Below are 13,142 nucleotides of genomic sequence, written 5' to 3' on the forward strand. Positions count from 1 at the left end.
GTTTATGCAGAAATAGTGGGATGGAAGTTTCCTATCACTATTCTTTCAAAACAACGCTAAGATTATTGTAAATTTTTTCTCTGATATTAGTCAGTAGAATTTTGGCAACGCATATTTGTTTCAGCCTAGCAATTAATCTATTTTTGTAAAAACACCCTAAAATTTAAGAATGTGAGTCTTTAATGCTTTCTCGTGGGCAAAGGAATCACATAAGAGGAAAACAGACATCCAGGTTTGTTATCAGTTGAGATGGTGAGTTGCAATATTCCTCAGACACATAACATATCTTGATATAAAAAAGTCATATCTTCAAGTAAGTATTAAACTAACCAGAAACAGGAAGGGTTTGCTGTAAATCAAATATTAAATATAATTCTGACTTATCATGTAAAAAAAAATCAGTTAATTACCTAATTTTCTTTAAATATATGGTCCTCTGTCCACCAAGAAATAACAATATTTCATAGTTTTTATAGTGAGTTCAGGATTTTTCTTGGATGTGTGGGTATTTTTGTTTTAAAGATCCTGTGAGTTTTCTAACATAAAATAAAATTTAAAGGAGGAAACCACACTGAAATTATTGAGTCAGTGTTATTCTGAGGTTTTTTTTTTTAATGAGAAAAATGTTTTAAAAATTATCTAATGGCAATGAGGAACTGTCTTGTAACTGTTAGGAGGGTAGAACTTTCTTCCATCCATGCAAATGCAGATTACAGATTTTAAGATTGTATAGACTGGATTTCAAAATTATTCATTTCATTGTTTCCCCTACCTTCCTGTGGCAAAAGCATGTTCAAACCTGGAGGGGGGAGAGAAGGAAGAAAGGAAGGGAAAGCAGCTGAGGTATGCAGAAATCAGCAGGCAGTTGTATAAAAACTTGCTAAAGATATTTGCAGTTATTTCTTGCTGAAGATTATTGTGCAGAGAGAAATAATTAGTCAGAAAATGTCCTCTATTCACAGGGCACATACAATCACCAATAAACAAGTTGACTTCAAAACCTGGGTCTCCAAAAATATTCTGAACACTGCAAATCTAAAAATCATTAAAAACCATGCACTCCTGGCCAAAAAAAAAACCTCAGCTAGTCCTCCTTTTTGAGCAGTAGTTATAATATTCAGAAAGCACATATTGCAACAGTATGATTTATAATACTGTAAAAAAGTTGGAAGATTACTCAGAAAGATGCATCATCTTAATTTTCATGTAATTGTTCATTATTTTGAATAATATATTCAGTCATGCCAATCCATTCTGGTTTTATACGTAAAACAGGGCACAGTTTTTTGCTTTTTACAGGGTGAGGCATAACTTGTGACATTTTCCATCTGCATGTAAAAAGTTATGAATGTAGGCAGCTAATGAATTCATAAATATGCTTTGCTGTATTTCCAAGAAACAGAACACTGTCATTTTTTCTGTTCTTAATGGCAAAATTTTTATTCACACAAATCCTGACATTGGTGTCTGTAATAGTACTAGAGTTTTCAGGACTTATACAGAACAAGCTGTATACATGAAGTCCATAGTCAACAAAAAACATGGGTAAGAGGCCCAACTGATAGTTCTAAGAATATCTATTTTCAGTACTTGCAAACAGTAAGCCTGAAAAGTATCATAAAACCTCTTCAGTTAAAGATGAGTGATCTGTGGACAGATAATTAAAAGACTCTGTGCCATGAAATACAGGATGCCAACTGAAAGTGGCTTTACCAGCACTTGTCAGAGTTTTGAGTGTTGTTCACATTCTCGTTTTTTTTCTCCTGCTAGGTGAAGTCCCCAGCTACTATGAAAAATAAAGCTACCATAATATCACAAAAATAATGACTTGAGAATACCTTTAAAAAGGTTGGGGGGGGGGGAAATTTATTGGCCTTTCAAAATCTGAACGTGGAAGTTTTCATCCCACGCAAGTGAGGAAAGACAGAAGTCATATAAGTACACACATTTGCCTTTAGGACCACCCAGAGATATACTGTGTAAAATATGTTTCTTGCAGGTATCCTCCATTCTTGTCTCTGAAGGCCGTTTTCCGTGCTGGCCAAAAGGGGCTGTGCTAGTGGAGCGAGAAGGTGGAGCTAAGTGGGAGTAAGAGTAACCTGAGAAGGCGTCCAGCTAGCTTGACTTCAAGTGATACCGGTCCTGTGGATGCATTAAGCAGGTCCTGGCTGATTCTGCCCAGTACTGCAAGTAGCTTCCAACATTCCAACATTCACCCAAAAACTCCATACCACGCACATGGAGCTGACGGAGACCAACCGTGATCACTCAGGAGTGCACAATTTGGCCTTCCAGGTAAGCGTGGTTTCCTTTGCTTTCTGGGAAAGAGGAAGGAGTTAAAAACATTTGAACAATGTTGAATTCAGACCCCGAACAAAGAAAAAGCATTTTCTGCGCTCTGCCTGCAGGTATTTTACAACATTCTACGTGCTGATACCCTGCCAAAGTACACGGCTATTGTGAAAAAAAAAAAAAGCTGAGCACAATTGACTTATTCAGGAGTGTGCTCTACTCAGTGGTATACAACTAGCTTTGAAAAGTGTCCTGACTTGGTAATATTTCATAGGCTGGTGGATCTCACAACTAGCTCCCATTTGCTGTATCAGTTGCTGGCTTTTCCTGAGGATAGGTCATTTACAGTTCTGTTGAAGAGAAGGTCAGCATTATGCAGCAAACACATAATTCATCAAAGCAATGTATTTCAATAATATGAGAAAAATTATAAAGTAATAATGTAATCATAGTGGGGCATATCATTCTTCCATGCATGAAGTAAGCGCAATTGTCTTCTACTCTCGAGAAGAGCACAAACAGAAGGGGCCAACCCAGAAGGTTTTGCATTTTCTGGGCATAAAGTAATATTAACAGCCATTTAAAAACCGCAGATTTCATGAGCGGAAGCACAAACCACTGCAAAAAAGCAAACAAACACCACAAAAAAAAAAAATCAAAACCACAAAAGTATTTAGTTATTGTTTCTTAGTGCCCAGCATCCCTGTGCTTTCACTGGAATTAGAGCAGACACAAACAGAAACTTGCGAACCCGCAGCCGGGCTGGCTCACCGTACTTGTTGGTAAAAGTAGAATAAGTCGGGGAGAGACAGTGGCTGTGAAATACTCTCAAGAGGGCTATATTAACAAAGCAGATCCTTGCTCTCCTTTGCAGTCTCCGCTCCTTACACTGCCCCTGATCTCAGCTAGCAGGAAGTGGCTAGCTGATGTGGGTATCTGCCGACACTATCCAAATAACACAGAACCGTCTCTGTGGATGCTAAGCATGTGGACATAACATCATCGACATTCAACCACTCTGTATATTTATTCATTGCGCTATATGGACAGAGAGGCCCGTCAGGAAATATTTAAGGAATGTAGGTAAGAGAGTTAACTCTTAAAACACGATCGCCCAGTGGTTAGGGCTTTCTCCTGAGTAATCAAAACACCCTCAACTCATTTGTGCTTCGGAGCAGATAGATAAGCAAATTGAACTTGAGTCTGTCAGTTCAAGTGAACGAGATAAGAGGTTTTATCCCGTGTTTTCACACAAAATATGAGCCTAAGCTAGTGCCATCCGCTTCCTAAATCTGTGCTTACGAACTCAAAAACGCTCGGTATTGAATTCTCTTAAATGGCATAAGCCGAAAATCACCTTTTTTCTCAGAGATCTGTGTAGCACAGTGTAGTCACCCGGATTAACCCTCTGCCTTATGCAGCTAGCTTACCGGGCCATTTTTATTTACTTTTACACTGTCTTATCTCTGTTTCAATATGTAAGTCACTCCCTAGAAAAAATAAGACACAGAAGGAAATAGGTAAAATTCCGTACACAAACAAATCACAGTAAAAGCCACTGAAAAGGAAACAATCTCATAATTTCCCATTATTTCTTGTGTTTAAAGCTTTTCTTGCGCAAATGAACATTTTAATTCCTCCAAAATAAACGTGTCTTAATGTATTAAGCAATGAGTATCTTGCCTGAACCACAAAATATAAAAATGTTCTGGAAAAGGTGTAATTTAAACCATTTTAAGTATCTGTGCAGGTACCATTTTAAGTATCCATAGGTACCTTCAGATGCACCTGAACCACTTAATGATTAATGCACAAAGGGATAAAGTAAGAGAGGGACAAAGTAAATCCGAATTAGGCAATTTACAAGGTATCCAAGTTAGTAAAACAGCTCTCAATGTAATACAGAGCAGCTCAAAGCTAAGAAGTGATCGGTGAAGGATCATATCAGATCTTTATTAAGTCAAGAATGAGAAGCATTGTGCTTTCTATTGCAAAGGGACACTAACAGGATGAAGAAGTTGCAATAATATAGAGTAGTCTGCTTTTTGATTTGTCACACAAATGGTCAAAGGGCGATAACTATGAGCTCTTTTCAAATTCTCAGTTGCTATTGATATGTAAACACACCTCCATTTGTACTGTACTAGGATTTTCACTGCATCACCATTTTCAATGGTAGTGTAGTACACCCTCATTTAACAAATGTTAACTTTCAGATGGGATATGCATCCATGCAGCACGAAGTTAATTACGAAGTTAATACCATTAACTGCATTTTTTAAATGCCTGGTTCTGCAAAATATCAGCTACTTCTTTTGAACACTATGCAGTTTCCACTTGAGCATAGTGTTGAAATTGCAGGTCCTGCATTATTACCTTGTGATAATGCCAGTACCTGGGAAACCCAGAAGCAACTTTCCCCCTTATTAACAGCTCAAAATGGTCTCAAAAGACAACAGACAATAAACCCCAAACGTACACCTCTGCTGTTTCTCTCTTTGTTTCTCTCTTTTTGATATTAGGAGTATCTCAATTACCAACAGCTATTTGGGTGTAATACAATGAGTGAGCTTTTTCTCTAGTTTTTAAGAAGATACATAGCTTTCCTTACCCATACTGCCAGTCTTCTCTACCACACTTCTACCCTTCAGTAATAAAGTATTTAACTTAATAAAACCCAATGCAGTTGTTAAGACTTACATGCTAAAGTTACCTGCTTTGGATGCTGCCTCACAGGTAGAATCAACAGATTGCTGTACTGTTTATAATGAGACATCCAGATTGTTAATTTTTTTTCATCTTAAAAATGTAATGTAATTTAAGGAATTTAGATCATTATCCACAATTCAGAAAATTGTTCCTCCTAAGTGTCTATGTACCAGCATAACAGATTGTGTATCTATAGCTACAATAATATCATGCATAATGTGTGGAAATGCTACTGTGTCTCTTGTCTTCAAGGTGGTTTAATCAACCTCATACATGGCACTGGCTGGCTGGAGGACCACTATACTGCCCCCAGTTTCCTGCTCAGAAACCCTGTATCACTAACAATCACCCTAAAACTGATATTATATTTACTTAGCTTGTCTTTAGCCCTCATTAAAGAGGCAAAATTTTTATCTGATCAGTTCTGATGATTCAGATCTCTGATAACATTAGACATCAAGCCACACTTGCTCCATAAGGAATGATAAAAGCTGCATCTTAAAAAGGAACAGTAGGTGGGATGAATAAACTGCCCTACAGTTAAAAGCAACACAGAGGCAAACGTAAATACAGCACAAAGGGAAGATAACAGCTAATAAATATTTATTGTTCACTGGCCTTCTATTCCTAGCATTATGATGCATTAAACAGTCCATACCTGTTTCTGTAGCACAGCACGGTCTTAAGTTGACTTGAGGAAGGATCCCCTTTAAAATTATTACCTTTGCTCACAGTGCATAGGACATTTGTATTGCCATAATGCATGCATCCATTTAATTCAAACAAGGATAAAACATATCCTAAAAAATGCAATTTCTGTTTATTTCCATTTTTCACAGCTTCCTAGATACTCTTGTCTGGTTGGTTAATTAAGACTATAGATGTTATTAAGAATTTATATTTCATGAGCATCACTGTTATGTTCACCCTTGGAAATGAAGGTGGTATTGCACTGCATTATTTAACCAGATCCAGACAGAAAATTATGTAATCCTGCTCCACATTTTCTAAACTGGCTTTCCAAAGCCTTTTTTTTTCTTTTAATTAAAAATCCCTACATTTCAGGATAATAGCCAACTATCCTATCCTGACAACCTAAATTTTTTAAGGAAAACAACTTAGAAATGAAGAGTCTTATTTACAGTCCTTTTCAAAACAGCCCACGAAGATGTAGCCTGCTAAATTTATATCTAGCAGAACTTTTTTCTTATCTGTTGTTTATACAACTCATTTGCTGTAGTTTAGTGCATGGATAATTAACATTCATCCTTCCTGCCTTGTAGACTGAGTTTTCTAATTTGAAAGGTATTTATGAGTGCTGTAATTATTAATTTAAATAAATTCTTCCTCAATATTTAAAATGCATTTAAACTCCAGAATCATGCACTGGCTAACAAAAGTTAGTACATGAGGAAAACCTAGATGCATGGTGTTCAGGGTCACTGAATATTTAAGAAAAGCAAGTTTGGACCTGTAAACTAGATGGTTTCACTTCTACTGGGCAAATACAATTTAAAATCTTATGAGATGCAACAAAATCCGACATTATATATTACTTTTGAAGCATCTGTTTTCCTAAGTTTCTTGACTATCCTTATTCTAATCTCCAGTATAATGTAAGGACCCACCCTTAAACCATAAACAGTTTAAGCAGCTGCCTCCATGCAATGTTGGCCAGCCTATTTTCCTCCCTAACCAGCATAAGCAGTAACACCATCTACTCCAGAGTGTCTGCTATTGTTAAAAGCACAATAGAAGTTATTAGCCCTTTGCAAAATCCATCCTCCTTCAAAATCAAGGAGGAGATGGCAGGGTACATCAATGAATGTAGTCCTGCAACACTTCTGGGTGAATTAACAGCTTGTCAAGAGGGAACTAAACAAATATTGAAAGAGCATACACAGTTGGGATAGCTATGTCCTTGTCATTTAATCAAGTATTTTACAAGAGGGGAATTCCAAGCTCTTAAAGTAAAGCAGTTTGTGAAAGCAGAAACACTGCAAAGCACTTTTCATATTACAAACGTTCAAAATAGATGGACCAATACTGTAATCCTTTAACTGTGCACTAAAGCAAAGAAAATTTTCCCATCGAAGCTTCTCTGTGAACTTCCTACTCTCTCATGTCACCTGGAGGTCGAGCAGGTTCAGAAGTGACTTTACATGCTGCTGTACTGGCTTGTGCTTATAACAGGATTGTGCTAACTGTAGTTCCTAAGGCTTGAACACCCATTTTCTCTTGCACTGTTTTGTTCTCCAGACATTTACAGGGAGCTTGAAAAGGATACTGAGTAAATGAGGTAGACGTTTTCTGCCTGTGCTGAGTTGCTTACATATAGCAATCAGCAACAGTAGGTGATAAACACAGACTAAAATTTTGTTGAGGAGTTCCTTCAGCACCTCATACACTAAGTAAGCAGGAAAAGGGAACAGGCAGTTTTATTTGTCACTTGAATATTTCTCTTCTTATTAGAAATTTAAAATGGATTTTTTTTTTCCTTCAAGCAGTAGGGTTAAATAACGTGTTTTCACCAAACAAAACAAACAAAAAAAATCTATAAGGGGAGAATGAAGACACAGTTCTTAAAAATCAGCTGTGAAATAAGAAAATTACTCAGCTTCATAGCACTCATTCAAAGACTGTTCTAGTCAACAGAAATCTTACTAAAGTAAACGTGTTATCAATAGTAATTAACCAGTTTCTACTGAATCAGTAATAATCCAGAAATGTGATATGATCAGTTGAAATAGCAACATTTTAAATTCACAGAGAAGGACACCAGTCTGTCCATCTGCAGCGTGGGCTACTGAATTCCAGCAACTGTGTGATGTTCTTACTGGTGTTGTTACATTACTCATACATTCATATATTTTAATTATTCTATAAATGAAACTTCTTATGTAATTATTGCACTTGAGCAGTGGGTTCACTGGAGTGACTTCTAGAGGTGTCTTCCAACATAGATTATTCTTTTCTTCTGTATTTCATAAATAGCAACTTGCATGCTTATTTTTCACACATTTACTGAAAAAAGTTCTAAGAAATCTCTGCTTTTTCTTCCTCAGCAACAAGTATAGAAGTCTTCAAAGACACCATTCTCAGGAATGTGTGTATGTGAATTACAGAAGTATAGCGCTTTGACTTTGCTGTGCTGTCCTGTGTAGTATTTTTAATATATTTCAATGCTACAGTTAATCTCTGCTTCTTGTGATTTTTTTTTTTAATTGTATGGAGTGTTCAGTAGTTGTGTTTGTTGCTGGCTGCAAGGGCAGTTACAGCAAACCCCTATGATGGTATGGTTAGAAGGCACAAGTAACAAGTGTTTCTGAAACAGAAATACCTCTCTTAAGGGAAGGAAAAGATACTCTTCACCCAGAAGTGAGAAAACTGACATATCAAGGCCACAGCACTTGAATAAACAGCCTCTTGTGATTCCTCTCTTCTCCGATACACAAAAAGTTACAAAACCACTTTGACTGAAACTGATTTTTTGTGAACTTTAGAGGGCAAAGTAGTTTTTAAGGAAAAAATTTACTGAGCATTGTTCTAGTTGCTTCTAAGGCCATGCTTCTGCTAAGAGGCAAAATTCAATTTATTTCTAGTAGTACTGCTTATTCCTGTCTTTAGAAATTTTTATTAATTTACTATGATCCGGGTTATTTTGTATTGTTCATGTGGAAGTGATTGTTTTCATTGTAAATACTAATTTACAGAGTCTACTACCATGTAAATAATGAGATACTTCATGCAGCAAAACCCAGTGAAATTACTGTAATGTAACTGCTGCCATAAGAAACCACTGAAATACAAAACATTCACAACAATTGCAGATGTAAGTTATCTGAAATTTTGTTTAGGTAGCTTTCTTACAAAATCAAGAACTAGATGTTCTAGGTCTGTTAAAAAGAGGTAACTTATCCTTCAAAATTATAAGGAACAAGAAAATTGAGATTCAGGATTTATTTTTTAAAAAAATTAGAAATAATTGGGCTGGTAATGTCAGTCTTCATCTCTGTGATAAAAGGTATACCTTAGACGATTAATGTGGTAAAGCTAACTCCTCTCTTTAAAGATACCCTGAGTGTTTTATTCTAAGAGCAATACAAGTACATGTTCACATTTACTCCATATGTATAAGGAGCATAAATACTGGAGCAAAGGTACAAACAATTGGGGAAGGCCCTAAAGAGTCCATTTTGCTCTTGGTGAGACAGCCTGGATTTTTAGAAACTTGTTGAACCAGTCTTGAGACAATGAACAGCACAATTCACCATGGGAAACGTTTAGTCAAGAAAACAGCAGATTCACATTAGTTGAGCACCATTCATGACCAAGGCACCTTTGTGCACTAGTGCAGGGACCCAGCCAAGCTTTGCACACCAAGTTTTGGGCTCCCTTTTGTGGTAAAGTTACACAGAGAATTGTAGAATCATTTAGATATTTAAAGACCTATAAGATCACTGAGTCCTACCATTTTCCTACCATAGCACCATCATGTCCCCAAAGTGCCACATCTACATGTTTTTGGGACACTTCAGGCATGGTGAATCTGTTACTTCCCCAGGCAGCCTGTTGCAATGCCTGACCACCCTTTCAGCAAAGAAATTTTTCCCAATATCTAAATAATAATATTTTTTTTCCCAATAGTCTAAACCTCTCATGGTGCAACTTGTCCCCATTTCTTGTCACCCATTCACTTGCTTCCATGGTAGCCCAGGCATCAGATTATAAATCAGTTCTTACTATACACAAGAAAGGCTTTCAGCTTCTGATTTGAACCAATATAATTTCTGCTTCTAGAATGACAGTGATGAACGTGTGGATGATACAAGTCTGAAAGGCCTTGGAGACAATTCACAGAGAATCAAGAATTCACAAAATAAGGAAACAGTGCATATTAATCAGGTATGTTTTTTCCTTTTTTCTTTCTTCCAAATAACCTTATGAAAGTTAGTAAGCCTCAAAGTTAATGTCAACAATGTATTAGTTTATCCAAGACAGATATTCTAACAAAATCTGAATATAATTTAACATTTATAAACGGACAGGGAAGTATGTTCTCTTCTCAAAAAATACATTAAAGAAAAAAAAATTCCATGTGTAGGGTTCAGAAAAAAATGTATTCCAATGTCATAAGGGCTTCATACAAGATACAAAAGAGGCATCAGAAATGGTAATCAGAGGGAAGACTGGACAAGGAGTTGCCCTAAAAGCATTTTCTCATGAGAAGGTGAAAAAAGAGAATCTGTAATCATTGGTTTTAGAGATACAATCTTTCAGTCAGACAAAGAATTCATAATACTAAGTGTTTAATAATAAATTAATATTTAATTATTAAATAAACGTCCTAAATAGGGAGAATTTCAGGCAAACACAAATTGAGGCAACAGGTCCTGTGTAAAACTGACCAGAGGAGAAGAGAGCACAATGCAGATTATTGTAATAATAAACACATTCATTTTGACTTCTTTTGACTGTATGTTTGTTTAAGCCCACATACTGAGTATCCCACTATGAAAACATGAGTCAGGTTAAAAAAATCCGCAGGTATTTTACGATTGTTAGGTATTAATATTTTCACATCCTCACTCCAGAAATAACTTGCTACTCTAAACATTCTATTCTGTTGTAATCATATCTACTTGCCAAGTTTGGTAATGGTACTCAAAGCAGCATATAAGAAATACTTGATGCAGTGGGTACTCATTTCTATCTTCTACTGTTTTCTTGAATATGATCAGAGGCAACAAAGACATGGTGCAAAGTAATGTCTCTGCTTTCAGAGTTGAATCAATTACAGATATACTGTGATGGAAAGGATCACTTAGAATGTTCTGATAAGCACTCCTGGGAACTAGATTGGAATCTGACATCCTAGGAGAGAGAGGTGGTAGATGGTGTCTATACCTTCATCTTCAAAAAAGCTGGCAAAAAGGAAATTGTTAAAACAAAAAAAAAAAAAAAACCAACAACTCAAAAAGGATTTTCAGAACAGACTGAAACTGTAGAAAATTGGAGAAAAGTACTGACATCTATGAAAGCTTTATTTTTATCAGAGAAACCAATTTCCCAACTGAAAAAGTTCATCCGAAAACATTCTGCCACTATTTGGTGCAAGAGTATCAGAGATGTGTATATTTGCACCAACAGTTTCTCTGGCACACTGTGACAGAGGCATAAGAGTTTATTTTGAGGATCTTTACAGTACGGACTTAGCAGTGTCTCCCTTTGCAGAAGTCCACATGCTCCACACAACCCTTAGGTAATTCTCAGCAAGGGCCAATACTCCCCACGAACCAAACCTGGTATCTTGTTTGGCCATGAAAACAAATAAAAGGGGTTTGTATCCATTCTCCAATTTCCTTTTGTATCTACACGCTTTCACACAAAGTTGTCTTTGATTTCAGATTTTTTCACATTTTAATGTCATTGTAGGAAAGCATTTGTGACAATAAAAGAGTGATACAGTAATATTCTAAGCATATTAAATACATTGTGAACAATGTGAAAATATGTAGATTGATGCTTTCGTAATTGAAATACTCAAAAGAAAAAGAATAGCTTATATTCTCAAGATAAACCATATACTTCACAAATTCAGAGGACCAGAGTTCAGGCTATGGGTGATCTAGGCACAGGGAGTATGTTGTGGCATGGGGAAAAGAGATAGGAGAGCATGACCTGGCCTGGGCAGTGCATGAAGTGCTGGCAGTGGGAATGATGGTGGGGATGAAAGTAATATCTGTAGCTTCAAGCTGTGACCAGGGGAGTTGACACAGTGCCAAAGGGAGTGTAGCTGCCTGCAAACGTGAAAGCATGGCACTTCCACCTGGAGGGCTGGGGGTCTCCTGATTTTATAATGTAGGTTAAAAAATCTGTGAGAAGCACTGGTATGCAATATATTCCAAATGTAGGCTCAGGAATAAATGATATTTACATATAATTTATGACCACTCAGTGTCCCTCAGACAAGAAGCCTACCTTGTACAGCCATTGAGAAGAGTACTGCCAGTTACCAAAAGTAATAGTAACTTAGTAGGCATTTTTCATGTTTGTTTTATTTCACAATCAAGACGAAAGAGGCAAAGAAGTTGAGTTTAGTGAAGATGCAGTCATATATTGCAGTGCAGCTCCATAGAGCTGCACAGCACCCTGCTCCAAAAACTGCAGCCAAGAGGACCAACAGACTCCTGCTGTTTTTATGCTGAGCTTTCCCTAGGAGACTAAACAGCAGCTTCTGTGTATATACTACTCTGGTCTCACCATGTGTTACTTTTCCCTTTGAGACCATTAAAGCCTGAAGATACTTGACAGGCTGAGAGAAATGTGGCTGGTCAGCTGGGAGAAGAGAAGCTCCAGGATCCCACTGTGGTCTTTCATCACTTAAAGGGGGCTTACAAAAAAAAATAAGGAAGAGGAACTTTTTATAGGGGCATGTAGGATATAGGGGACTGGATTTAAATGGAAAAAGGGTAGGTCTAGATCAGATATCAGGAAAAAAAAATTTACTGTGAGGATGATGAGGCCCAGAGAAGTTGTGGATGGCCCTGAAGGTCCTCAAAGTCAAACTGGATGAGGCTTTGAGAAACCTGGTATAGTGTAGGGTGTCTCTGCCCATGGCAGGGGGTTGGAACTCTGATCTTCAATGATCTCTAAAGTCCCTTCTAACCCAGGCCATTCCATGACTCTGTGGTTCAAGTCTCTCCCTGGCCACTGAGAGCTCTCCAGGGCTTCTGGCAGCATCTGCAGCAGGACAGACAGAATGCAGGGGCCAGGACAAGGTCTGTGGTGGGCCTTGCTTTCCACAGCAGACTGGGGAATTGACTTACCATAAACAAAAGTGACAGAATAACAAAAGGTAAACTCACCTGTTGATTGCCACTGCTTCAAAAGTGGCTGAGCACTGTGGGCCGCTCTTGTAAAGAGGGTAGGACATGCCACCAGGCCAGGCCAAGACTGTCTGTCATCGCCCTGGTCATGGCCAGACACTCCAGGGCAATCAGCCGGTCACGGTGCTCAAAGGGAGAGGCACGAGTGCCACATGCAGGTAGGCTGCTGTCTTTGAACGCAATGGTCGCCTGCACTGGGCCCTGGCCACTCTGCAAGCCCCACCATGAGCATGGAGGTAAGTAGCCATGGGA

General features: G+C 37.6%; 1 protein-coding gene across 1 annotated transcript in view; it reads left to right on the forward strand.

The window, feature by feature from the left end:
- Positions 1–2,238: 2,238 nt before the first annotated feature.
- Positions 2,239–13,142, forward strand: part of SLC28A3 (solute carrier family 28 member 3) — a 38,859-nt gene continuing 27,955 nt past the window's right edge. The window contains exons 1-2 of the mRNA XM_053931862.1: positions 2,239–2,295; positions 9,802–9,906. Of these exons, the coding sequence (XP_053787837.1) occupies positions 2,239–2,295; positions 9,802–9,906 (162 nt within the window). The remainder of the gene's footprint in view (positions 2,296–9,801; positions 9,907–13,142) is intronic.

This window comes from Vidua chalybeata, chromosome Z (genome assembly GCF_026979565.1).
Source record: "Vidua chalybeata isolate OUT-0048 chromosome Z, bVidCha1 merged haplotype, whole genome shotgun sequence".
Taxonomy (NCBI): domain Eukaryota; kingdom Metazoa; phylum Chordata; class Aves; order Passeriformes; family Viduidae; genus Vidua; species Vidua chalybeata.